At 39.3% G+C, this 24,552-nt stretch overlaps 1 protein-coding gene across 2 annotated transcripts; it reads left to right on the plus strand.

The window, feature by feature from the left end:
• Positions 1–1,604: 1,604 nt before the first annotated feature.
• Positions 1,605–23,296, plus strand: nectin4b (nectin cell adhesion molecule 4b). Of its 2 annotated transcripts, none has more exons than XM_080907032.1 (11): positions 1,605–2,016; positions 6,286–6,486; positions 9,149–9,316; positions 12,405–12,683; positions 15,474–15,591; positions 19,190–19,341; positions 19,645–19,810; positions 19,948–20,023; positions 20,291–20,347; positions 20,543–20,728; positions 21,801–23,296. In XM_080907032.1, exons 1-11 carry the CDS (start codon positions 1,965–1,967, stop codon positions 22,062–22,064), a joined length of 1,719 nt encoding a protein of 572 aa, XP_080763158.1. In that variant the 5' UTR covers positions 1,605–1,964; the 3' UTR covers positions 22,065–23,296. The 2 variants fall into 2 exon arrangements, with proteins under 2 accessions (XP_080763158.1, XP_080763159.1); XM_080907033.1 differs by having other exon boundaries at positions 21,837–23,296.
• The last annotated feature ends 1,256 nt before the right edge of the window (positions 23,297–24,552 follow it).

Raw genomic sequence — 24,552 nt, forward strand, 5'->3', positions numbered from 1 at the left:
TGCTGAAGAAGTGTTGTCAGAAACTGTCCGCAAGTCTAAAGCTTCCTGTTTGCAGTCTGGGTTTGTGGATCAGGCCATCTGAGCTTAAGCCAATAAATAAACCATTGAAAGTAAAAACAAAACCCCTCACAAACTTTCAGGTTATTTTGGAAAAATAGAACAAACTGGCATCGATAATGGTGTTACTTTCAAGTACTCCTGGGGAACTCAGTTCGATGAATGCTGTGAAAACAAACTTCATCCACCCATTTTCTTCCACAGAGAAGAATTGGGGTCACATTCTGAAAAGAAATGAATGTCTCTGGGTTAATTATATATTTTAAAAAACCTTTCACTTTAAATTGCTGGTATAAATGGAAGATGACCATTAGGGGAGGAATTAAAGCATACACGGTTATGTGAGGATTGTTAAAGAAAGGGGGCCAGAACCAGGCCGCCGAAAGGGTTAAATCGAGCCCACTAGCCTTGGATAACGTGAAAACAGCGATGACAGGGGGCATAAATGCTTTCTATCAAACGAGACAGTGTAAGAAAGGAGAAAAATTCATGACATAATGTGTTACTAAAGAATAACATACACATTACCGGTATGTTATGTCTAAAAACAACTTGGTCGTATGCGGTATGCATCCTGCCCACGTAAGACTATGTTGTGGCCCACCGTGTAAGATGAGTTTGAAACCCCTGGTTTACACAAAGAAACATCAACAACACTTGCACTATTGAATCTTCACCGTCTCCCCACAATGAATACTTTTTAATGGCTAATCCTACTTGCGGCTTTTCAGATCCTTTAGATGCTGTCATTAAAAACTTGTAGCATCTAAAATTCTTCCTAACAAACAGTAAAGTAACTATTCTGCACTCATACAAGCATGAAAGCGAGTCATTTAAAACCATGTTTGTGCAGTTCACCTGTTTATTTCACTGGTAAGCCACAGTAGTGAGGGTTTTAACCACACAATAAAAAACTACCGTTTTATTCTTCGTGTTCTTTTCTGTCTTTCACCCTTTTTTCCATTACTTTTTGATCTTGTTTTTCTTCTCTTGTTTTGTTCTAGTTTTTCTTTGTGATCTATTATCTTGAATATAAAAGGTTCTTGATCTTGGTGATTAGCAAAATGGGAAAAAGAAACAAACAAACAAAAAAGAAAATGCAAGTTTAGCTGATAGACAAAATAGATTCATAAATAAAAGTAGCCACCACTAATACAGTCGTTTCAAACAAAGTCTGATAAATACTCTCCAGAGTAAGGATTTTATTTACTTGTGTAATTGTAAGAGGACATTGTTGGATTTGTCCAAGAAGAGTGGGGGTGTTAATTAGTGTTACTTTTATAGCTTATTGATAAAATTGCAGACTACAATCAAATGATCAACAGTTTAACTGTTAATTTGATCCCTAAACATGTGTAGTTAGATATAAGAAGTTAATCTTGTGAAATTGCTTGACATAAAGTATATTTTTGGTTAATTTTCCGACCCTACCACTGCATTTTCATCTTGCGTCACCTGAACGCAGCGCTAGTGGGCGTGTCAGTGGGCGGGGCGGAGGGAAACAGGTGTAGCGACTCAACCCAAACCTGTATTCTGGTGCTTCTGCCTTCGCGTGACAAGCGAGGTTGTTCTTTTATAAACACGAACTTTATTTTTCTGTCGTGCGAAAGCTCAAATGCAGATTTAACATTTTCCGTTTATTTGTTCATTTCACTGGAAATGAAGATAGAGCCTCTATCAGCTATTTGCTAACATTGTTCTTTTATCAGTGGAAGTGTGATTTTTTTTAAACATTATTTCTCAGTTGAACAGGAAACATCTGCTGCCCCTGGCTCCTTGCTGCGGGGTTTGTGTTTTTTAAACCAACCCTCAATTTCCCAGCTGAATTTGAACATGGAAGCTTAACACGAGATCTGAATTTCCCAGAAGAAGGCTAATAAAGAGAAACTTTTACTTTGGAACCAAACATGAAGTCAGCTGGAAAAAGTGCTTTGCTCCTGGCATTGCTTTCTTTAATCGGTGAGTTTTCTGTTACATTGATTTGCATGTAAATTAACAGTGACACTGCTTCATAAAACACGAATCACCTGTCTAAGCAAGTCATTTGGGGAATTCTGTGTTCTCCTTTCTGTTAACTGGGTCTGTGACGATTAAACATTTGACAGACATGGCATAAAGCTTGGATATAGTGTCTAAAATCTATACATTTTGAACTTCGTGGTAGCTTCTTGTGCTTAATGTTGGTGTAATTAACCCAGCAATCTTCCTATGAGTGTTAAAACAATGTCCTTTAATATAGAAGGGCTCTTTTCCCCCCCCCCAAGACACTGAATTATTATTATTGCAGTCTTCATAAGTCTCTATGCCTTTGCTTTACTTGCCATGGTTTTGGTCCAATTGTGCAAATTTTTTTTGTTACAACATGCAATGATTTCTGTCTCCAAATCTTAAGCTCATCATGTCACCAAAGATTTATAAATTTAGAAAACTTTTTAATTTTTGCTTTTTCTAAACAGACATATTGGATTTTTTTGGCTACTTCTGATCTTTTAATTGCATTAACTCAACTGGAGAAATGAATGAAAACCTGAACTACAGCCACCAAACTCTTTAACTTGTGACAAGCTGTTACAAGCAGGGGCGTTTCTAGGATTTTTTTAATGGGGTGGCTGGGGGCATGGCAAAAAAATCAGTCAGGTGGGGTGGGACGGGGGCAGTTTTGCTAACTTTTTCTAAATGCAGAAAATCATCAACCAACATCTAGATAGACAAAATAAAGCTGATTGCGTCACTAAACGGATATCATATCACTGCAAATCATCTCAGTCTAAGCGGAATAAAGCAAAAAGACTAAATTTCCAGTTTTTGTTGAGCTGCAGTTTAAGGTGCTGGTGAGAAACCATATTAGTTTCACATTGTGTATAGTTCTTTTCCTTTTTTTAATTGCAAAACTATTGACTACAACTCCCTAAGAAATGTAACCCAATAAGTTTTTAGATTGCAGTGAGATTCTAGGGTGTGCCTCATCAAATTACCTTTACATTTTTAATTTGTGCGCACAGATGTACTCGAAAGCAAGAAGGTAATTCCCAGGGTAGGATTTAAACCTGTACAACATGCATAAAAGGAACAATAATTTACAATAATTTAGAAGACAGTCTTTTGTTTCCTTTCTTTCTTTGCATGTGCATTAGCTGCACCATCACATAGCTAGGCTTTTTTTCTGCTGGCTACTAAATATATAAAAAAAAAACAACCCTCAAATGAATCAGAGTTCATGGACAGGTGCCACCTCATGCCCTTCTGGACCTGCCCTGGGTTGCAAGTAGCTTTATATGGTACAACAAGCCAATAAAACAAATGTTTGTTTTGGACAACAGCGTCCTTCCAAAATTTTTTGCAATATATTTGGGAATGCCTTTTGCTTTTTTAGATAACCTGTATTGACCTGTGCAACAGATCTAGCTACCCTCAGATAAATGGTTCTCAATTCAATTCATTTCAGCTGAAAAATATAATGCCAAATAACCACACAGTCACCCCAAGGTGCTTTATACTGTAAGGTAAAGGACCTAAAGGAGAGAAATCCCCAACTATAAGATGATATAATATGAGCAAGCACTTGGTGACTGTGGGAAGGACAAATTCCCTTTTAACAGGAAGACGCCTCCAGCAGAACAAGGCCAGTTTGGCGGCGGTGGCGGGGGGTACTCTCTCTGCAGTTTGTAGTTTGAAGCATCTTAACAGAGATAAGTTGATCGTATTTAAAATTGTAGCATTAATGTAGCATTAACAGTCTGCTGTTCTGCTGCACTCGTGAGGCCAGCTGACTATCTCAGAGTTATCAGTAATTCTGCAGCCATGAACATGGGTGAACTGTTCTGGTGTCCACATACTTTTGTCCGTGCAGGTGTGGAGAAAGAAGCAACAGAACAGAATGCAGCTCCATCACATTCTTACTCTTACTAAGTGATTTAGAAGTCGTGGCCCAACCTGCGTCTTCTTGGTTTTTTTTTTTTTTTTGATGACTAATTCTGATAATGTTCGTCTGCTTTTGTTTCCTCATCTAGTGGAGATTAACATCATTTTACATTTAGTTTGGACTGTTCTGCTCCAGATGAAGGAGCAATCAGATGAATGTGACTGTGTTGTTTTTACTCTTGACCACAGCAGTTTGAATGAACAAGAAAAGCTTGTACAACAGCTTTGTGGTGCCCCAGTGTTTGTCTAGAGTGTGTGTGTGTGTGTTTGTATAATTCTTTCTTTCAGTTTATCTCTCGGCTCACATTGTCAACTCGTCTCCTTCCTCCAAAAATCTGAGTCTATGTCTGTCTCGAGCGGTCTCTCTCGGTCTGGTCCTCATTTAGGTCAACCACACTGTAGTTCTTTGTACCTACTTTTGAACTTTGTCTGTGTGAAGAGGCATGTCGGCTCTCCTGTCTGTGCCACTGCTTTGTCAGTGTGTCCTTGTACTAACTATATCAGATCTGTGGGAGTCCCTGTCCTATATTGGCTTCTTTGTAATCATTGATTAAGCTTGTGAATCAGTAACCACAGAGCAAGGAAGAAAAAAACAAACTTTAAACCCAGAAATCAAAGTGCAAATGTTTTGCATCTTCTGTTTGAGTTGTTGATGTGGCTCTCACACCCATTCCTGTTTCTCTCGCGGTTACACGTACGCATTTCACCAGGTGTGATAAATGTTCCAGCCATTAGTCAGTTCCGATTAATGGCTTTTCAACAGTTTTGATAGTGAAACCCGTCACTGAGAGTTGACAAGAACCAGTAGTTGTCTTTTTGTGCTTGAGTTGCTAAAATGTTGGGTAAATCCTGGATTTTCTATAAAATATCATTAAAAATCATCTACTATTGTGCCAGAATGGATTCAGTGTGCAGGCAACGTTTTGCAAAACACTAAAGTTCCTTAAACATACAGCAGTGAGTTAATTAAATGCAATATTTCATTAATCAAATCCACATTTATTCCTCACACAGAAACCTGAGCTCAGGTGATGAAGAATTTGTTTTAGTTTTATTCTGTCGCAAAGCATTCTTTAAAACCAAAAGCAAGTCAAACTTGAAACATGGAGATGGAGAAGGACATTACGAAATGAAACCGAATAAAGCAAACTTTAAACAGCGGGAAGATCATAGGACACAAAATGAAATCAGTCATCGAACAATGAGACAGCAAAACAAAAAAACGAGTTGAGATCCAATAGATAAGATGGAAATATGTTTCTAATGCAATCAATGTGAAATGTAAAACAATAGAAGCGTAAACATGTGTTGGCGGGCAGATGTTCGTAGTCTTCACCCTCTTGGACCCCTACTGGGAGTAAACCTTGTTTCTCTCTCTGGTAGTTCAAGCCTGCTTCGAAAAATTAACGACTGGTTTTTAAGGAAAAAAAAAAGCAAATCCAAGACCTATTCTAATGATGGTCAAACCACGTCTTTATTGATATATACTTAGGTGTCAGATCTCGTCATTAAGGACTCGGTGGAGTCAAATGCTCTTTTTATGTGGGAAAGGGTTAAAAGAAACTACACACGTGGAAACTTTTCCGTGTTTCCTAATATAAAGGCAGTCTGTCTGAATTGTTTACTGTCAACAAGGAAATATGAAGTAATAAAGTTTTTGCTCTGTCGTGAATAGCAAGTTTGTTCACAAACAAGAGGCAATTTCTGCTTTTAAAAGTCACCTAAAACCAGTTTTTAGTGACTTTCTCGGTGTTGGCATGTCAACGGACAAGCTGGTTAGGTGAATGAGCGAATGCCTGTAATTGTAAATGTTTGCCTATACACAAACCTGTATAGGCTATACCCGACCTTCTGCCTGGAGCATTATAGAATAATGTCGAGCTTTTTATGATCATCCTGAACAGGATTGGTCATAAGAGAGCTGTCTGGAAGGAAGCACAAACACTTTGGATAACAGAAGAGTGGCAAAAACACAAAATAGTAGCAAAATAGTTGTCACAGGTTCCCAGGCCCTAAGGTCATGTCTGTTTTGTATTTCTTCACTTTGAGGAGCTGGAACAACATATTTGGGTGTGTTGGCACTGACGGGTCTCTGTGAAATTATGGAGAGATTACTATGATGAGTAAAAACGACTGCATGCTTCATCACTTGATTTGGAAATTCCATGCGAAATACCATAAATGTAATTTAGTCTTCAAAATGTACAAATGCCAATGATTTGCTGTGTTTCCTAATCCAAAATCACACTCTCCAAATATGCCTTATCTTCCACTGATTAAATCCACATGTTTCTCTTCCCTCCTCAGCCATGCGCGTGGGGGGTGGATTTGTGGAGCCTGCTAACCCCGTCACCACCCTGCGCTCCGTGACAGAGACTCAAACCAGACTCCCCTGTCAGTATCAGGTGGAGGGTGAGCAGAAGGTGGTGCAGGTCACCTGGTACAAGGAGCTTTCAGATGGCAGCAAAGATACGATCATCACAGCTCACTTCTTGGACGGCCATAGAGGTACTTGACTGAAGAAGCTCCTGTAAAGTCCCTGGGGAAAATAAAAATTTCAGTAATAACATCTTGGCAAAGCTTTTTTCTTTTCTCTTTCTTGGGGGGGGTAATGAGCGAGGTGCAAGTCAAGCATTGTTTTCCCAGCAGATGCTGCAGTTGTAGCAGTCCTTGGACATGATACTTAGTGCAAGCATTTATTATCAAGACCAAAACAACTATTTGGTGCATCCTTTGGTTCCAAATACACTTACACACACTGCCCTCATCAGGTTATTGTTTATGGATTTGAACCTCAGTTATCAAATGCTACATCTGCTTTATAACTGCTTTATCTTAAAAAATATAGAGATAATGCAACCTAAGCATTAATGACTTGACAAATGCCAACCATACCTACACTTATTATAATATGCTCTATAATAATAATCAGGAACGCTAAGGTTCTTCATTACTGCTGACCAAAGTTCACTCAAAACCATAAGGAGAAAGAAATACTATAAAAGTGGTCAGCTAATAACAAAATATAGGAAAGACTTTGCTCTTTGTAATTTTATTTGCTTTGATACTAATAACTTTAAGAATGTCTGTATTTCATTTAATTGTTCCATTTTTCAGGTTATTAGAAACATGTATTGTTGTCTTACTAAAGTGTACCAGTTAAGCTCACTTTCAGATCTGTATTCTTGTTCTTGGAGCTTTACTTGATTCACAGCTAACACCTCTCAGTTTAAAGATACAATCAGAAATAAAAACAAAACAAAACATTATTTAATAAAAAAAAATATACATTTTACTAATAAATACGCATTAGTGTGTAATTATGTCTTCTAATAACTGATGCATTATGATCAACTCAAAATTAATCAATTAGAAATGCATAGAAGCAGGCGATGGTTTGTCATGTTGGCCTGATATTTTGGATACGGTGGCTGAGATTCACACATAAAATACAATGTCAATAGAGACTGGCCACGTGCGCAGTATGCCAAATATGGAAGAGAACAGGGCTCGCAGTTGTTCACATGTTGTGGTGGCAAATTTGAATTTGTATCTAACTCCAATTTCTGTCAGTGTAAAATGTTTAGCTACGCATTCGATCAATGAAATGTCTTAATATAAGACGTGGAAGAGCAATTTCAACAGTATGTCTCAGGTTTTCTACATGGCAAAAAATGCTGCTTTAGTAAGTAAAAGAAATCTGTCCCCAATGATCTAAGATGTAAAATTACAGAAATGTATAATTGAATTATTTTGGCATATTGTGACTGGCCATGAGAGAGGTTTTAAGGGTAGGAAAAGCTGTAAAAAGAAAAAAAAAGTATGCTGTCTTTCACATTTTCCAAAGCCATCCAGTATTGGAGTCTTTGCCAGGCTAATTGCGGCCCGCGCCCTTATGTTTGACACACCCCTGGTTTAGACGTAATATCATCCTTTTCCTCAAGCCTCATCTCCTGACACATAAAAACGTGCATAAACATGCTTATCTATTCCCAATATTGTCACAGTTACTTTGTGTCAGCAGATTAAACATCAGCATGAACATCACTGACTCATCGACTCATATCAGACTCCTTTCACAAAGTTTTACAGCTCCCTCCCAAATCAACATGGACACGTATTGACAGCTGAGGTAAACAGCGGACTGTCAACCTGTGCTCACTACAGATGAACTTCAGTCACAGTTTGTTTGTCCTGCAGCGAGTATTATGCACTTATGCAGTTGATCTGCAATCTATCGACATCTAGCGAGAGATTTTAGATACTGTAACTTTAAGCAGACTTTCTTCTGATTGGCTGCCCCTCATAAAGTTTTGAACAGAAGGTGGGTGGAGCTTCTGTGCTCATAGCCAGAGCTTTGTGCCTGAAATTATGACATTGGGGATATCCACTTTCAGTAACACCGTATGGAGCTAAGAATAGGAAAAAAATGTCTGAAACTGAGCATAAAGAGCAGTCTGAAGCCACGCTTCAAGGAAAAGCATTTTAACATTTACAGTTTTGACTAATCATAACAGCCTCAGTGCAAGATCTGGAGGTTGGAGATTTGCTTTGTGAATTGGTGGAGAAGTCAGAAGGTTGAGGTACATGTGCTGGTTAATGGAAATGTAATTTGATCCAGAGGCCCACGGCTGGTCCAGTGGGCCATGATTGTATGAATGAATGTGAATCATGCGCTACTTCTACCTTTGTTAATCGTTTAAATACCTTTTTCCTCACTGCTGTTGTTAAAGAGTACTCACTACTATGAGTAGACCTGATTTAAAGGCTGTTACATTACTCTGTTTATAACACACATCATTTCACTTTCAGATTTATTCATGTAAAGATAAATTAGACGCATCATCTTTAATAGCAACTTTATCCATAAATTCAAATTAGAGTCACAAGTTAAAAGTACACACATGAGAAAATAAAACAAAATAATTGTTGCTGTGTCTCTAATTGGCATGTGGTTATTTGAAATGAGATCATCCCAGCAGACCATTGTTTTGTACCTGGATTACTCTTTATTATTTGTCTGTTGTGACGCTGCTTGATAACTGGAGGCTTATTTTAACAATGTCTAACCATTTATTCTCCTTTCCTGGAGCTAATGCTTTTGACAAAGGGTCTGTTTGACGTTTTGTGAGTGTTGAAGATGCTCACGTGAGGTTTTGTTGTTTGACAGAGTTTGGGCGTTACTCTGGTCGGGTGAGGTTCGAGAACAGCAACCCCATCAAGAACTCTGCTCTGATCATCCTGAACACAGAGCAGTCGGACGAGGGCACCTACGCCTGCCATATCTCCACCTTCCCCAGTGGAAATTTTGAGACGAAGATCGCCCTCACCGTCTGGAGTAAGACTCATCATCCTTTCTCTCTCTCTCTCTCTTTTTTTTTTTTTTAAATCTTCTCGCCCACATGTCCCTAATCCTGAGAGAGCTTCTGTAATGATGTTTACACCATCATATCTTCATAGAGGAACTGGTGACTGGGGGAATTCAGGTGTGCCAGCATGGCCACAAGCACTGCCAGCTTACTTTAGGTTTTAGCATGTGAAAAGCCAAAAGGGAAATGCTTTTAATTCTATATTATTCTGTTACTCCAACTAAAAATTAAGAAAAAGTTTAAAATATTCTCAAGTATAAAAAAGCACCACAGAATCTGCGTACACCAAAAATATGTTATGCAGACTCTGATTCTGGTAGGTAGATAGCAGCTCAGCTGTCAAAACATTTGCAAGTTTATTTGGTGTTCCAGAAAGATGGAGAGGGTTTTCCAAGATCCAAGATAAATAGGTTTCCACCACGAGGAGTGATTGAGTTTAAGATAAGTTTGGCATTGATGTAAGTTTCGTATATATCCTTAAATCACAAGTTTACATAAAGAGCTTTACACCCCCATAATCTTTATAATCTTAATTCTTCCTCTAAAGAAGGGAGGATGATAGAGAAACGACTGGGAAAAGCATGTTGTGTATATACAAAGAAAAGCGAAATAAAAAAGTATAATCACTATTAAAAAGTATGATATAATTGTGGAAACAGGGTTATGCTTTAAAGAGCTGCCAACTTCAATTTCCCAGGTCTGTGGCAGAAGAAAAGCTTCCTCTTTAGCCTAAAATCACCTGTTTCCACTCCTTATTTTGTCTTTTGAACAATCTTTGCAGAAGTTTTGCACCCAGCTAAAGCCTGGCACAAGTAATTTCCCACTGAGAAAGGAGCTTAAAATTCTGTCCCCTTTAAAATGTTTCAAAAACTCATTTTGATGTATACAGTTTCTGCGGTGCCGCTGTTGTCCCCAGGCTTCCTCCTTTACAACCATAATAACAGCCGTGGGAACACCTTTGTGAATCCTCTGTGAAGTAAACCCTGGAATGATGCTATCATTTTTAAACAACTTTCCCATTTCACTGCCAGTCATCTGCAGTAACAGACCTGTCTCAACACGCCCCAGATCTGACAAATCAACAGAAAGTTGAGTAGTAAGAGACAACCTGTAGCACTGAATTCCCTCCATGTTGGAACATTCAGCTGTAAAATGTTGATTTGTAAGTGCAGAAACTGATGCAGGCGGCTACCTGCCCACGTGTTACTGTCAAAAACTGTAAACTGAACAAACTGGTCATGTTGTTCTTAATGTGAAAGAATAGGTTTTAGAGAAATGACCCTACTGTGAATGCACTATGCCAAAAAGTCACATTTGGACTTGGAATTTTTGTTAAAAACTGGGTGTTTGGTTTACGGATACATTTATTTTAATTGGATGAAAAATGACCAGGATGGAGGTATCAGCATGTTTCACAACACAGCTTCTCTCATGAAGGCACTTTTCAGATAAGTTTGTCAGGTAAATAATGTGAGAGCTGAAATATTTGGAGGGGAGAACATCTCCCCTGCTCACTTTTTCTTGAATTGTGTCTTTTCTTGGCTGTGAGTCAGAGTCATTTATCACTGTGGAAGCTGGAATCATTCCTTTATTACTGTAAGCCAATGAGTGCAGCATATTTCCCTCGCTGATATGCCGCGCTGTGCTTTAGTGTTTTGTTTTTTTACTAGTTTCTGTTTTTAAAGGTTTGAGCTTTCCTCAGGTGGTGCCCTTTTCTTTGTCAGTTAATCCGTAATAGTTGTTGTTGTTAATGGTACCGACTTGTTTTGTCTGATGTATTAATAATCCAAACATTAGTGGAAAGAGTTAACCAGCCAGTTACTGTTTACAACAGTCATGACTGCAGAGTGAATCACAATCGTGTTAAACCAGTTGGTGACAGGGCAGCAAAAACAAAATGTAGCTGTGTGAAAACGTCTAAGGTGACCTGTTCTGAGAGAGTTTTGCAACTTGGTGTTCTTACACAATTCCAATGAATTTGATGGTACTTTTAGTTGGAAACCCACAACTGTAATATGTGGGATATTCTCCAAAGTAGAAGTGGGCACATTAAAGCACAAAAAGATCACTCTGTTTATACACTGTATATAAAAGATGGAAGTCGATTTGCATTAGCTGGATAGCTTTTCCCATTTTGATTTTTTTTTTTAACCTTTCTTTTTGGTGTTGCGACCTGCTAACACTTGGTGCAAGTTGCATTAATGCACATGGTACAGAAATGGATACCTGCTAATTTATAATAGAAAAATACTATAATTTAATTGTTTCATGTATTACATCAAAAATAGTCAAATTCCACAAATACCATGGAGAGGTCCAGTTCAATGACTCATTATCAGGTGAGGCTGAGCAGACAGCTAGAGCTACACGTGTGTCTGCCCGCACCTGTCAGTCACATAAGCCACACCCACTAACAATGCCCAGTTCCAGCAAGGTGGAATGAATGGGCGACGATGACTGTAAAGTTCAAAACCTTTTCTTTCTTTCTTCTTTGTTTTAAACTAGGTTTTAAACCACTGGGATATGTGGTTTCATGTCCAAGTGGTTATTTGAAGATAGGAATCTAGAGGGATCAATGAAGGTCACCCTGCTGGTGGCACTAAATAGAAAGTCAGCGGATCTGTAGGTGGTTCAGCAACCCGGAAGATTTTACTGCACTCTGTCTGTTTTTTGTTTTTGTTTTTGCTTTGCATTTAAATTTTGTAGATCAAATAACATTTTTACAAAAGGTATGCGGAAAAATGCAAATGTGAATCTGTTGTTGGTACTGCAGGAACATTTTTGAATCATTAGGCAGTTCTGACTTGAAAGTCTGTACAAACTTTCATGCTAATCCCTCAAACAGATTTCATTTGCCAGTCAGGACAAGTGTTGGATCATCTACCCCCTTAGCTCTAAGAGCCAAGAAGTGAAAAATAAACTAACTTGGGAAAGAGACTTTGTAATCTGATGACTGAACTCATTGTGCTTTTTTTTAATTTAGTACTTCAGCAAAGGATCAGATGGAAAGTCCAAACCAGAAGACTTAAATTAACCTCTTTCCTTTTCGTTGTCTAGTTTTACCCATCTCCTCCCTGGATCCAGTAACTCTTGTGGAGGGCCAATCCTTCCGTGTGGCAGCCACCTGCCGGGCTATAGGTCACCCACTTCCCATTCTCTCGTGGGACACGGACATCTCAGGAACGGTCCAGAACCGCACCAGCGAGACTCGGTCAGTGTCCAGCTACTTCTCGCTCCACCCCCTGCGTAGCATGAACGGGAAAAAGCTGGACTGTTTAGTGTGGCATCCTGGCCTGGAGGAGCCACGTAGGATCAGCAACCGCCTGGAGGTTCAATGTGAGTATAGCTGTGGAGCAGAAGTAAAACAGACTGGAGCTGTGGCATTAACATCATATTTTTAAGTGCTGAGTTGCAGAAATAATATTGCTGGTTCAAGGAAGAACAATTGAAGGAACCAGAAAAGTCACAGAGTATGATATGGAAAAATAAGGGAGAGAATGGTACCCCTCTCTGGCCCCTTCCCATTCTTTACAGGTTGGGGATCACACATCGCTCATTCTTGCCCGTCAGAAAAACATTTCCTGAAATTATTCAAGCAAAAATAAAATGTGGAGAAGTTAGAATGTTATCTGTTTTTACCAAGTTATTTGGTAGAAAATTCTGTCTCCATACAAGATACAGCTCTATAATTTAGCCTTAACATACAGCACAACAAGCTCGAGCACTGATCAGACGTCTTAAATCGCACCAGTAGGATCAGTCGTGGTGGATCGTTGCCAGTGAAGCTGTCACCACCGAGTCGCTCACTGATACTGCGACAGTGACAAAAGCGCTATGGCGGTCACCTTTTTTTCCTTCCCCTTGTCTGAAACAAATGTCTCACTTCAAACTTCATTCATGGGAAAGTGCAGGAATGTGAGCTTTGGTTTTGTATACACTGTCCATCCGTCAGACACATGACTTGCAGAAACCAGAGAGCGAAGGGTGTGGATATTGAAAGCAGTTTTAGTCAATTAACCATGAAAGTTTTAAAACAACATGAAATAATTTATCTTGACATTCGTCAGTAACTAATTTGAACATGTACTACACAAAGGTCATGTGTAGTGGTGGCTGATGCCTAATAAATGCCTGGACCTCCTACTGTTTACTAATTTAATTAGTAGATCATCACGCCCCAATACTGCTTTCTCAGTGCCATCCATATTTTGTTTTGGTGTGTTTTGCAGCTGTAAATAGATACTCTGTAAGCTTGCATTGTATGAAGCAGTGTACGTCACTGCAAAGGGTTTTAAATTACCACACTTGTGCTGTTTAGTGCAAACTATATGGTCCTATAGAATATGTAAAGAACTGGGACACGCCTGGCTTTTTAGTTAATAACAGGAACAAATAAAGGAAAAAATGACATAAGTGTTTTTACTCTCAGATTTCTTAAACACTGTTTTTATAGTCCCACCTTTCTCCTTTCACTTGAAGCTTTGCGCTGATCCTTGACGTATCGCGATTTAATCCTTCTTCCCTCTGCTGTTAAATATTTATAGGTTACTACTTAAACCAGCATACGCTGATGTTTTAAAAGCGGAAATTTGAATGCATAACAGCAGTTATGCCAGTTATAGAAGGTAACATGACAAAAACAAACATTACAATCGTGTTTTTTGCAGATTTCTTATAGTATTGTAGAAACTATGAATACTCCCAAATGACAAAAAAGTATTAGATTAAAAAACAACAACATTTCTTCTACATCTCATCCAAAATAATAATATTCACTTCAAATGGACACTTGTTAAATATTGCGCCCATACCAAGAATATCACGAGGTGACCTAATAAGTTGGTCCCTCCCTTTTTATGTAGGTGTGTTTGCGACGATACGAAACCACTAAGTTAATATTTATGTTTGAACAACTCCGAAGACTAACACCTGCAAAACACAGCTATAACTAACAGTACTAACCACGCCCATGTTTTTCCTCTAATGGTGTCAAAATGTCGGCATTGAAATCAATAAACATATTACATTTTTAAAGGTTTTTATATTTTATACTCGAGAAGTTAAAGTTCTATAACCATTTTTGATCCTGCCAAATTCTCCCATAAAATTAATACTTGAGTACAGTATGTATACTACCTGTATATATTAATAACATTACATAAATGAAGATATTATGGTGATGTAGTATAAAAGGAGCATTATGTGGATGGTCTGCCAAACATCAGTCTATCACTGATAACTCAACTTCATGCATCTGAGCAAAAGTTACTTTCAAAATATTACATTTATTCCCTATAACCTGGCGGATTCCTGCACTTTCTTCAGCATGTTTTCATTCTTTGTATCTTTGAGTACCACCTTAATGACTCTTTTTTTTTTTTTTTTTTTGGTGAGTGTGTTGTGGTGGGAAAGACAGAGCTGTATTCAGCATGCAAACTAAATCAGCTCATACTTATCAGCATACTGTATGGAATGACACTGCAGTTGCTCTTTGCTGGGCTATGGGCCAAACTTTAAGCTCTCCCCTTTAATGGGAATGTAAGCCAATTAGATATTTTTGACTCTAGTTGCCCAGCAAATTATATTTATAAGGCTTAACTGTTAGTCTTTGAGATTAAAGAGCTGGGTAAATATTAGCTACTATCGGCAGATTTGATCCTGCGGCGGGAAAGTTTATCAGTAATAGTCTGTCCTTGACTACTGTTACTGTGTAACTGTGCCAAAACTTTAACTGTTCCAACAATTCCTCTTTGTCTGATTTGAAGGACATTTGTTAAAGGTGTGGGTGTGAGCTGTGCCAGCTTTTAAAATGGGATTAAATACAAGGTTTCAAGCTAAAGTTTTCTGCTAAAATTATGTACTCACTGTTAAAATCACTGAACTGGTGCTCAATACGCTTAGTAATGACTCCAAACCTCCCAGATAACATTTGAAATTTTGAGACTTGCGAAAATCTTTTTGTAGATTTAAGACGAGGAAATAACTTCATCTGTTGTGTTTATGGTGTAAACAAACTTCTTTGTATCTTCTCTGCTGCTCTACAAAGTTCTCTATTTGATCTATTATGCAGCATAGGAGACACTAGGTTGTGATGCTGCTTACTTAATATTTGTGTTTCTGTGTCAGACCCCCCAGATGCTACGATCACGACGTCCTCGTCTCGTTGGTATGTGGGTTTGGAGAAAGCTGAGCTGGTGTGCGAAGGCAGGGGACACCCCACACCTCAAAACTTCACCTGGACGTGGTACTTTCTGCATTTTCACATACACATCTGTCACTCTGGCAGTCAACAACACTATGATGATATCATGTTAAATCCCACCTCCCCCCTTTCTAATACTATTTATGCTGCTAATGTTCTCTTTACATGGCACTGGAATGTAACTCAAAACATAGATAAGCCACTGCTAACACGCATACACATGGAGCACACACCTGCAAACAACAAAGGAGTGCGCTCCCATCTAAAGGGGGGGGGGGGGGGGGGGGTTCCTATCCTCTGCTGGCTCAAATCACTGCTGAATAAAAGGTGCGGTGTCGCGTTGCGAAATTTCAAGTTAGAAGATTGTGTTTCACACGAGGGAGGGAGTGAGCGACACAAGGAAGAGCAGGAGACACATGCTAAGCGTTTAATCATAGTGCCATGCTTTAAATATCACTCTAATGCCTGGTAAAACACTGGGTCTGTACTTTAATTAAAGACGCCAGCCATTACAGTTCTCCCTGTGCACACAGTGATCAAATGTTTTGTGCTGAGTACTTGGGTCATGAGGCAATCTTGAAATATTAAAGTTGTGCTAGTTTCAACCTCTCCACTAAGCCATCCATCACTGAGGCCCCACTGTGAGGAAATCCACTGATTAATTTTAGTTATAATGTCAGTAAACGTTTTGAAATGTTGACTTTTTTTTCCCCTTGTTTGCTTTTTAACAATGTAAATATATAAAAATACAACCATTAGTCAATATGAGTGGCTGACTGCTGGTCTCTCCATGTGAGCATTCACAGAACAAATCTGTAGTTTAATCTGCGCTGAAAAGAAGCAAATTTCTCATTTAGTGGGGTTATGTAAAAGATTGTTGACTAAGGAAATGATCCTACACGTAAGCCATGTGTGGAATAAATAAACTATCATTTCAGCTTTAAATATAAGAAGTCATGCTAGCTGTTTCTGTGTGTTGAGCCTTAATGCTAAATTCTTGGTTCCGCTTTTATATGAATTGGCAGATAACATTAATTTTATCAGCAACCTGTGCATTTCCCACAATGTCTCACTGACTTTGAGTGTGGAATAGCTGAGGGTGCAAGCCAGACTATTTGAGAAATAGTGGATCTATTTTTCTCAAGAGGCCATCTGTAGAGCTTACAGAGATGGTCATGCAATTCTCTGGGTGAAAATCCCCTGTTGATGTCAGAGGTCAGATGAGAATGGCTAGACTGCTTTGAGCTGATAGGAAGGGAACAGTAACTCAAATAAACACTTGTTACAATCAGCATATGCAGAAGAGCATCTTTTAATGCACAATACTATTGGACTAGAGCAGCAGAAGACCAGCCTGGGTGCCACTCCTGTACGAATATCCACTCGATCCATCTCTATCCACAAGACAATATTTTAGATGTAGTGGATGTAGGAGAGTCACAGCATGTACAGTACTGTTAAGTTTTAGGCAGAAAAAATGCTGTAAGCAGGCAGCACGGTGGCATGGTGGTTAGCACTGTTGCCGCACAGCAAGAAGTTCCTGAGTTCAATTCCACCATCAGGCCAGCAGGGCCTTTCTGTGTGGAGTTTGCATGTCCTCCCCGTGTTTGCGTGGGTTCTCCCCGGCTTCCTCCCACAGTCCAAAAACATGCACTTTGTGTGGATAGGTTAATTGAAAAATCCAAATTGCCCATAGGTGTGAATGCGGGAGTGAATGTGAGTGTGAATGGTTGTCTGTCCCTGTGTGTTATCCCTGCGACAGACTGGCGTCCTGTCCAGGGTGTACCCTGCCTCTCGCCCCTTGACAGCTGGGATAGGCTCCAGCGCCCCCCGCAACCCTGAAAAAGGATAAGCGGAAGCTAATGGATGGATGGAAATGCTGTAAACAAAGAATGCTTTCAAAGACGGAAGTGTTAATCATTTATTTTCATCAATCAACAAAATGCAGTGAATGAACAAAAATAAAATCTAAATAAAATCAATATTAGGTGTGACCACCCTTTGCCTTCAAAACAGCATCAATTCTTCCAGGTCAGGGGTGGGCAACTCCAGGCCTTGGGTGTTGGTGTCCTGCAGGTTTTAGATGTGTTCTTGATCCAACACAGCGGATTCAAAATGGCTAAATTACCTCCTCAACATGTCTTGAAGTTCTCCAGAGGCCTGGTAATGAACTGATCATTTGATTCAGGTGTGTTGACCCAGGGTGATATCTAAAACCTGCAGGACACCGGCACTTGAGGCCTGGAGTTGCCCACCCTTGTTCTAGGTATACTTGCACACAGTTTTTGAAGGAGTACTTCTTGTTCATTAAGATAGCTCTTAATGACTTTGGCTGTATGTTTGGGGTCGTTGTCCTGCTGCAGAATACATTTGGGGCCAATAAACAATTATGTTTCTTAAAGCATTCTTTGTTTACAGCATTTTTTTCACACCTACCTACAACTTAGGCATAATACTGTATGTGCAGCCCAAAAATCTGCAGCAGCTGTGTGATGCTGTCATGGGAATATGGACCCAAATCTCTGAACAGTGTTTCCAGAATCTTGTTCAGTCTCTTATGAGGAGAAAGGGGCCATCCAACCAGTACTAACAAGGTATACCTAATAAAGTGGCAGATGAGTGCATATTTTATTAATCAGAGCAACCCTAAAAATGTAGAATGTGTATGTACAACAAGTGTATCAAATTCACAAATACCTTTCTTGATCTTCTTATAGCTGCTTTACGTTGCTCCAAAGACAAAGTCATTGTTAAGTGTAACAGATAATACCATAAAACATGTAATTTGCGTTATCTAGTAAACTTTTACTTTTACCTTTGGCACTATCGAGGCCAGCTACTTTAGTTTCACAATATGTTTTTATGTATAACTCATGTAGTGAAACTATATTGTACTACTCTAGTTTCAGTCATTTCACAATAGGTCTTTGCTTCATTGCACTGATACTGTGGTAAGTCACAAAAACAATAAGTCACGGGAGAGATTAGAATCTTTTTGGCCAGTGAAGCTGTATTGCACACCATATCTGTATCATTTCCACCATCCTCGCTGTGTCAGATGCAATCTCCACCTGTGACTCGATTTAGAAAAGGCTGGTCAGAGAAGCTAGGCGGGGTGTTGAGAAAAGAAATCTGACCCGGGGCGACTTTGACGGGGGGGATAAAGCAGTAGGTAAATAGCTGGTGGAGCACAGTGAAACCAGGGGGGAATATGACCCCTCTCAGTGGACCTGATCAGAAACTGCCTCTATTATGTGGCCTGTACAATTTAGGGCTCAGAAGTTGGGCTTGTTTCAATCCCCCAAACCTAGTATTTACCTGGTTTATACAGATGAGCCCTGCATGCTTTGGTTCAGGTGGTTTCACTCTGTGATGAACCTGATCCTTCAGAGTGTTTACTAAGCGGATAACTTCCTTGATTCAAACCAGTTTTTGCATTTTCCTGTTACTTGCAAGCAAACGTCATTAGATATTTGTATATTTCCAGCTCTCTGGTTTGAACTCTGCTCCTTTCATTTTGTTGTTTGCAGCTATGAGTCAAAGCTGCTGTTTCAAACAGTGAGTCACAGACTTCTGCGTAGTTCACCTCTCTGTGACATCTGCAAGTTAATGGTAACATTTTTCTTTTGATTGCTTGCAGGAAAGGGGGAGCTCTGCCTGACGGGGTGTCTGTGGTTGGAGGGAAGCTCCTCTTTCAGCGGCCTGTTCACTTGAGTGACAGTGGGGCCTACGAGTGCATGGTCACAAACAGTGTGGGAAGGGGAAAAACTGAGTATATGCTCAATATAGATGGTAAGTGCAGTAAAGCTAATTTTGCATACATTTTCATGGGATTTGATGGAGAAACTGTTCTGCTGCTGTGAGCTTTGTTGATGTTTTTGCAGGTGGAAATTTAGACTTATTTGCCAAACTCCTTCTGAGTTGGTGTAATTTTGAACATTTGCTGCCCCCTCTTGTTAGATACAAGGCATTAACAGTTGAACTCAGTCTGGATTACAAAAAAAATATTAAAGGAAAGATGTAGCTGTGTTGTTGTTGAATGTATTTATATGCGAGAGAGTCATCGGATCTTTTCATATTTTTATATTTTTTTAGAGATGCAATGGCGCATTGGTGAAACCCCTCCTGATAACCTGCTGCTGATCATAATTTGTGCCTCCACCGGAGGTTTAATCCTCCTCCTGATCATCATCATCTTGGTGGTTCACCGCCATCATCGACGTAGAACGAACAAGCTTAAGAGACAGCTATCTGAAAAATCGTGAGCTAAAGCACATATTGTTAAAGAAGGCTTTTATTAATAACTTCAACTGGGATTTAAACTGATCTATTTTGTGAACATGCAGGTTTTCCATAAATCCTCAAAATGTGTGTGTGGTTTTTATTTTTTTCTCCCAGGGATGAAATTAGGAGTTTCTCTAGGCAAGCCTCTTTCAGGAGAATAAACTCTACCAGCACAGACTTCAGATACCAGGTAGGAATACGCACACAGACAGACACACACACTCTCCTGCTGACAACAATAGCCTGCAAGCTTGAAGGAAGCCAGGTTGACACACCTGTCCTGCTCGGGTGGAGCCGCTGGCAGCTCAGGCTGATGATTACAGGCTGCTGCAGCTTCAAACAACACTGAAACATGCAGCGTTCACATATATCATTAATATCTAATTTTTGGCGGTTTGTTATATTCCTCTTCATGTTCAGGTTCACTAATTTTTGGCGACTTTCTATTTTTCTCCAGGGTGAAGACTCCATGCTCAGAATAGACAGCCGAATGAAAAACAGCCAAATGTCTTTGGTGAGTGTCTCACCGTGATGAAATATATCCAGGTAGAATACTGCTGATCTTGGTTCTGCCTGCGCTGTCTCTAAGGAATTGTTCATATAGCTGCTTCTTTCTAATGTTGAAGGTTTTTTCAAAATAAAATGCTTTAAGATCTTGTCTCAGATTTGCACTTTATCATTACATTGAATGTCCTCTCCCTGCCTACAGGAGCATACCCATTCCACTCTGGGTGGGAGGTGGGGGCCAGGAGATGTAGAACTGGATGAACTGGGACGTCCGGTCATCTGGTGTGAAGGCAGCGATATTCCAGGAGGAGCTGAGGTTGACGGAGGGAAGGAGGCGCAAAGGAACAGGGTGGAGTCATACGTGAAGAGCAGTAGCAACATGTCGCTGGTATGTGTCAGCGTCTGAGAGATTAAGTTTGAAATGTGTTTAGATTTGTTTGTAATGTATCATATGGTAACGGCATGCTGTATTTATTGCTGAGTTTGTATCGTCACTGAGGGTGACGTGGTAAAACAAAAGGGATTCAAATGACAGGAAACATTTTAGGAAACAACAGCAAGAAACGTCATCTCTGTTTTATTAGTCACTTTATAATTGTTCCTTTCTTCTACAAATGATGACGCTTTATTGGATTTATTTAGAAACAGGATCAGGAATGTAAACATGACTGTTTTGTTAAATCTGGATTACAATCTGATGTCATCACGACCAAAGCTTCACTTAGAGGTTTCATACAAAAGAGATTGAATACCAGTGTGCATTCTCTCCTAGCAATTATTACCACAAAAAAACGTCATAAGAAATATTGGATGGTAGGATATGGTCCATGTTGTGTTAGGAGCTTTTTTTTTCTTCTTTTTTTAAATCTAGACTTCTACCTCAATAAACTGGTTTTCACTGATCCCATAGACAGTTTTGGTAGAAATATAAAGTTTATCTACAGATTATCCAGCTTGAATTTGGATTTTTAGTGCAAGTATCATAAACCCAGTTTTATCCCCTCTGTGCCTTTTTCAGTCCAACTTCAATTTTTTGGTTATATAAAGGGGACCTATGATGCTCATTTCCAACTAAATATGTATTCTTGGACTCCAGTAAAATAGTTTTGCCTGACTCACAGTTTATCCTCTTTATGGGGCAATCCATTTTAGCCATTTTCTTTCTTAAGGCCACCATCTCCTAGCCAACTTTCATGTGATTGGCTGATCATACAGAGCCAAAACTAGAATAACAGTGTGAAACTAAGTGGTAGGGCAGATTGAACCCTGAGGTTTTGGCTTGCAGGAATTACCTGTTCATCTGCTGAACTCAGTGTTTAAAACTTCAGTTTCAACATTAACTGTTGTAACTGTGTATTTGAGAGAAAATAAGGAAAGGCATAATAGGTCCTCCTTAATATTGGTAACTTTCAGGACAAATCAGGAAAAACAGTATTCTATTTTTATACTGTTTCTACCAGGACTCAGGTCTTCCTTCATCTTTGGTTCCTCTGAAGGCTCAGCAGGATGACGGCAGCGGGCCCAGAGAACCAGACGCCTGCCAGCCCAGGGAGAGAGAGGACTGGGCTCCCACACAGTCTGAAGGACACGACAGTGACGAAGATGGGAGCCCCTACCAGTTATCACAGACTCTCAGGAATTACTTTGACTACAGCAATGGGGCCATCAGGCCCAAGCCAAGTAACAATTCCATTATTCTACACCCCAGAGGACAGCTGATCTAGACAGGACTCTCATCTGTGATATGAAAAGAGAGACTGTCTGTATCTCTGCAGTGACTCTGACTGTGACGTTTGATGTTTGCTTTGAAGGGTAATTCGTCTCAGGTACTATCCCAATGCTGATTGTTGATTTTTTACTTTAGAGATTCTTCCTTATTTCTGTTAATCAAAAGAAGGTTATGAGTTGTTCTTTTGAGCATTTTATGACTTCATCAGTGAGGTAATAAAAAAGAGATGAGGAATAATTTGGGGGAAGAGGGGAAAAAAAAAAAAGAAGTCCTGAGCCAGATACGACTGGTATAGTAGAACTGGAACATTTTGGACCACTAATGTAGAATTAAGTTTATAGAGAGTTTTGCCCTGAAAGGTATGCAAATGAAAAGTATTTTTGTTCTTTAAGGTATTGTATTAAGAATCCTGTTACAAATGTTTACTATGTTTGGTGCAAAGCTGAGTTTTGCATCCAGTGCTTCTTGTTTAAATACATGTGAATAGATACAAAGGACTTGAGAATCCTGCCTCATGCAGGACAATATGTATATATTCCATGTGTTTATATACACTGATCATCCACGACATTAAAACTGTTAAAAGGTGAAGTGAATAACATTGACTCACTTGTTACATCGCTTCGCCCTGTAGAGAAACCTTAGATCTGGCGACTCCACATCACAAAAATTACTTGAGGAACTTGGCAAAGAGTCCAAGGTGCTGATACAAACTATCAGCTCCTCAGATCCAAATTGAATTCAGGTTTTTGAGGCTGATACTCACCCAAAGGATCAAGTAAAGACACCCTCAGCGATCCAGTGCTCTTGCCCCGATGGGTCAGTTATTTCTACATTGTTTCCACATCAACTCTTGCACATTAGGTGTTCTTATGTTAATGTCTGATATATGTGTGTGTGTACATTTGTTTATTAATACATCTTTACAGCCACCTGCTGCTGTCAGCTTAAAAAAAACCTCGTTAATATGAAGAACAAAAGAGACGATGCTGAAAGTTCTTTGGCCAGCTGGTGTTGAAATGCAGCAAACTGGGTCAGTTTCATCTATATAACTATAACTTTTTAGTGCTGTAAATACCTTTTTGTAAAAAAAGAAACATTGTGATGATACAAATACACTGTAAATTTTTCTATGCTTTTTTTTAAGAAGATCAGGAAGTGATGTGTATATGTTGAAAATCTTTATTTGTAAAAGTGCAGCTTACAAACATTCTTTTAAAAAACACTGGAACACTGGTTGGTAAAGGTCAGATGGTTTAGGTCATATTTGACAATCCAAAAATTTTTGTTTTCATTGGTGACAAACTGCTCTCCTTACTCTATAATAAGTTGTGGAGTTCCTCAGAGATCCATACTGGGACCTATCTATTTTCCCCCATCATATATGCTACCAATGGAACCTTAGGAATATCCCAAGAATAAACTGAATGCTGAGTTTTACTGACTCTCAGACTATTATTCATGCTTTTATTTCCTCTCAGTTGGGTTTTTGTACTGGTTTTTCAAAGGTACCAATCAGAGATAACAATAAATAGACTTCAGATTGTGCAAAATGCAGCTGTAAGACTGCATTTTGCACATGTGAACATATTATCCCAGTTTACCCCTCTACAATTCAATTCAACAGTCGCCACAAGCTGCTTTATATTGTAAGGTACAGATCCTACAGTATTACAGAGAAAACCCAAAGAATCAGATGCTGGATGTCCAATACTTTTACAATTGATTTTAAGATTTAACTTATTACTTGTAAAGGCATTTAGGCTTGGACCGAGATTATATACGTAAGAGGTGGGGAACTCAGGCCTCATGGGCCGGCGTTCTGTAGGTTTTAGATGTGTCCTTGTTCCAACACAGCTGATTTAAATGACTAAATTACCTCCTCAACATGTCTTTAAGTTTTCCAGAGGCCTGGTAATGTAGTAATCATTTTATTCAGGTGTGTTGACCCAGGGTGATATCTAAAACCTGCAGAACACCGGCCCTTCAGGCCTGGAGATCCCCAGACCTGATATATGTGAACAGCTGTTTGCTGTACCGACCAGTGTGCAGCCTGAGATGCTCAGGCAGAAACCTGTTAACTGTTCCCACCTCATGCTTAAACCAAAAAGGTGATCAAGTGTCTGCTTTTAGGGCTCCATGGCTGACTCGTTTATATTGTAAGATTATTTTTTTAATACTGGTATTGATAAGTGCTACACAACCAAACATTATCATTTCACTAGACTGCAGCTGCTCTCCAAGGTTGGAGCTGACATGGACAACTGTTGCAAACCTTTGGCTGTCACCCTACAACTATAGCCCAGTTAGAATCTGCCCCCTACTGCTTGATGATTGTAAGTGTACATGTAGTTTTTTTTTTTTTTTTTATACTAGTGGCTTTTAATAAAACATGAAAAAAGCCGAGGTGAAGCTGTTTACATACAGAGCAGTTTGTGGAGGGATGGGCTGAAAGAGTCACAGTATTTTACTGTAGTCCAGTA

The sequence above is a fragment of the Rhamphochromis sp. 'chilingali' genome (assembly GCF_963969265.1).
Source record: "Rhamphochromis sp. 'chilingali' genome assembly, chromosome: 16".
Lineage (NCBI taxonomy): Eukaryota > Metazoa > Chordata > Actinopteri > Cichliformes > Cichlidae > Rhamphochromis > Rhamphochromis sp. 'chilingali'.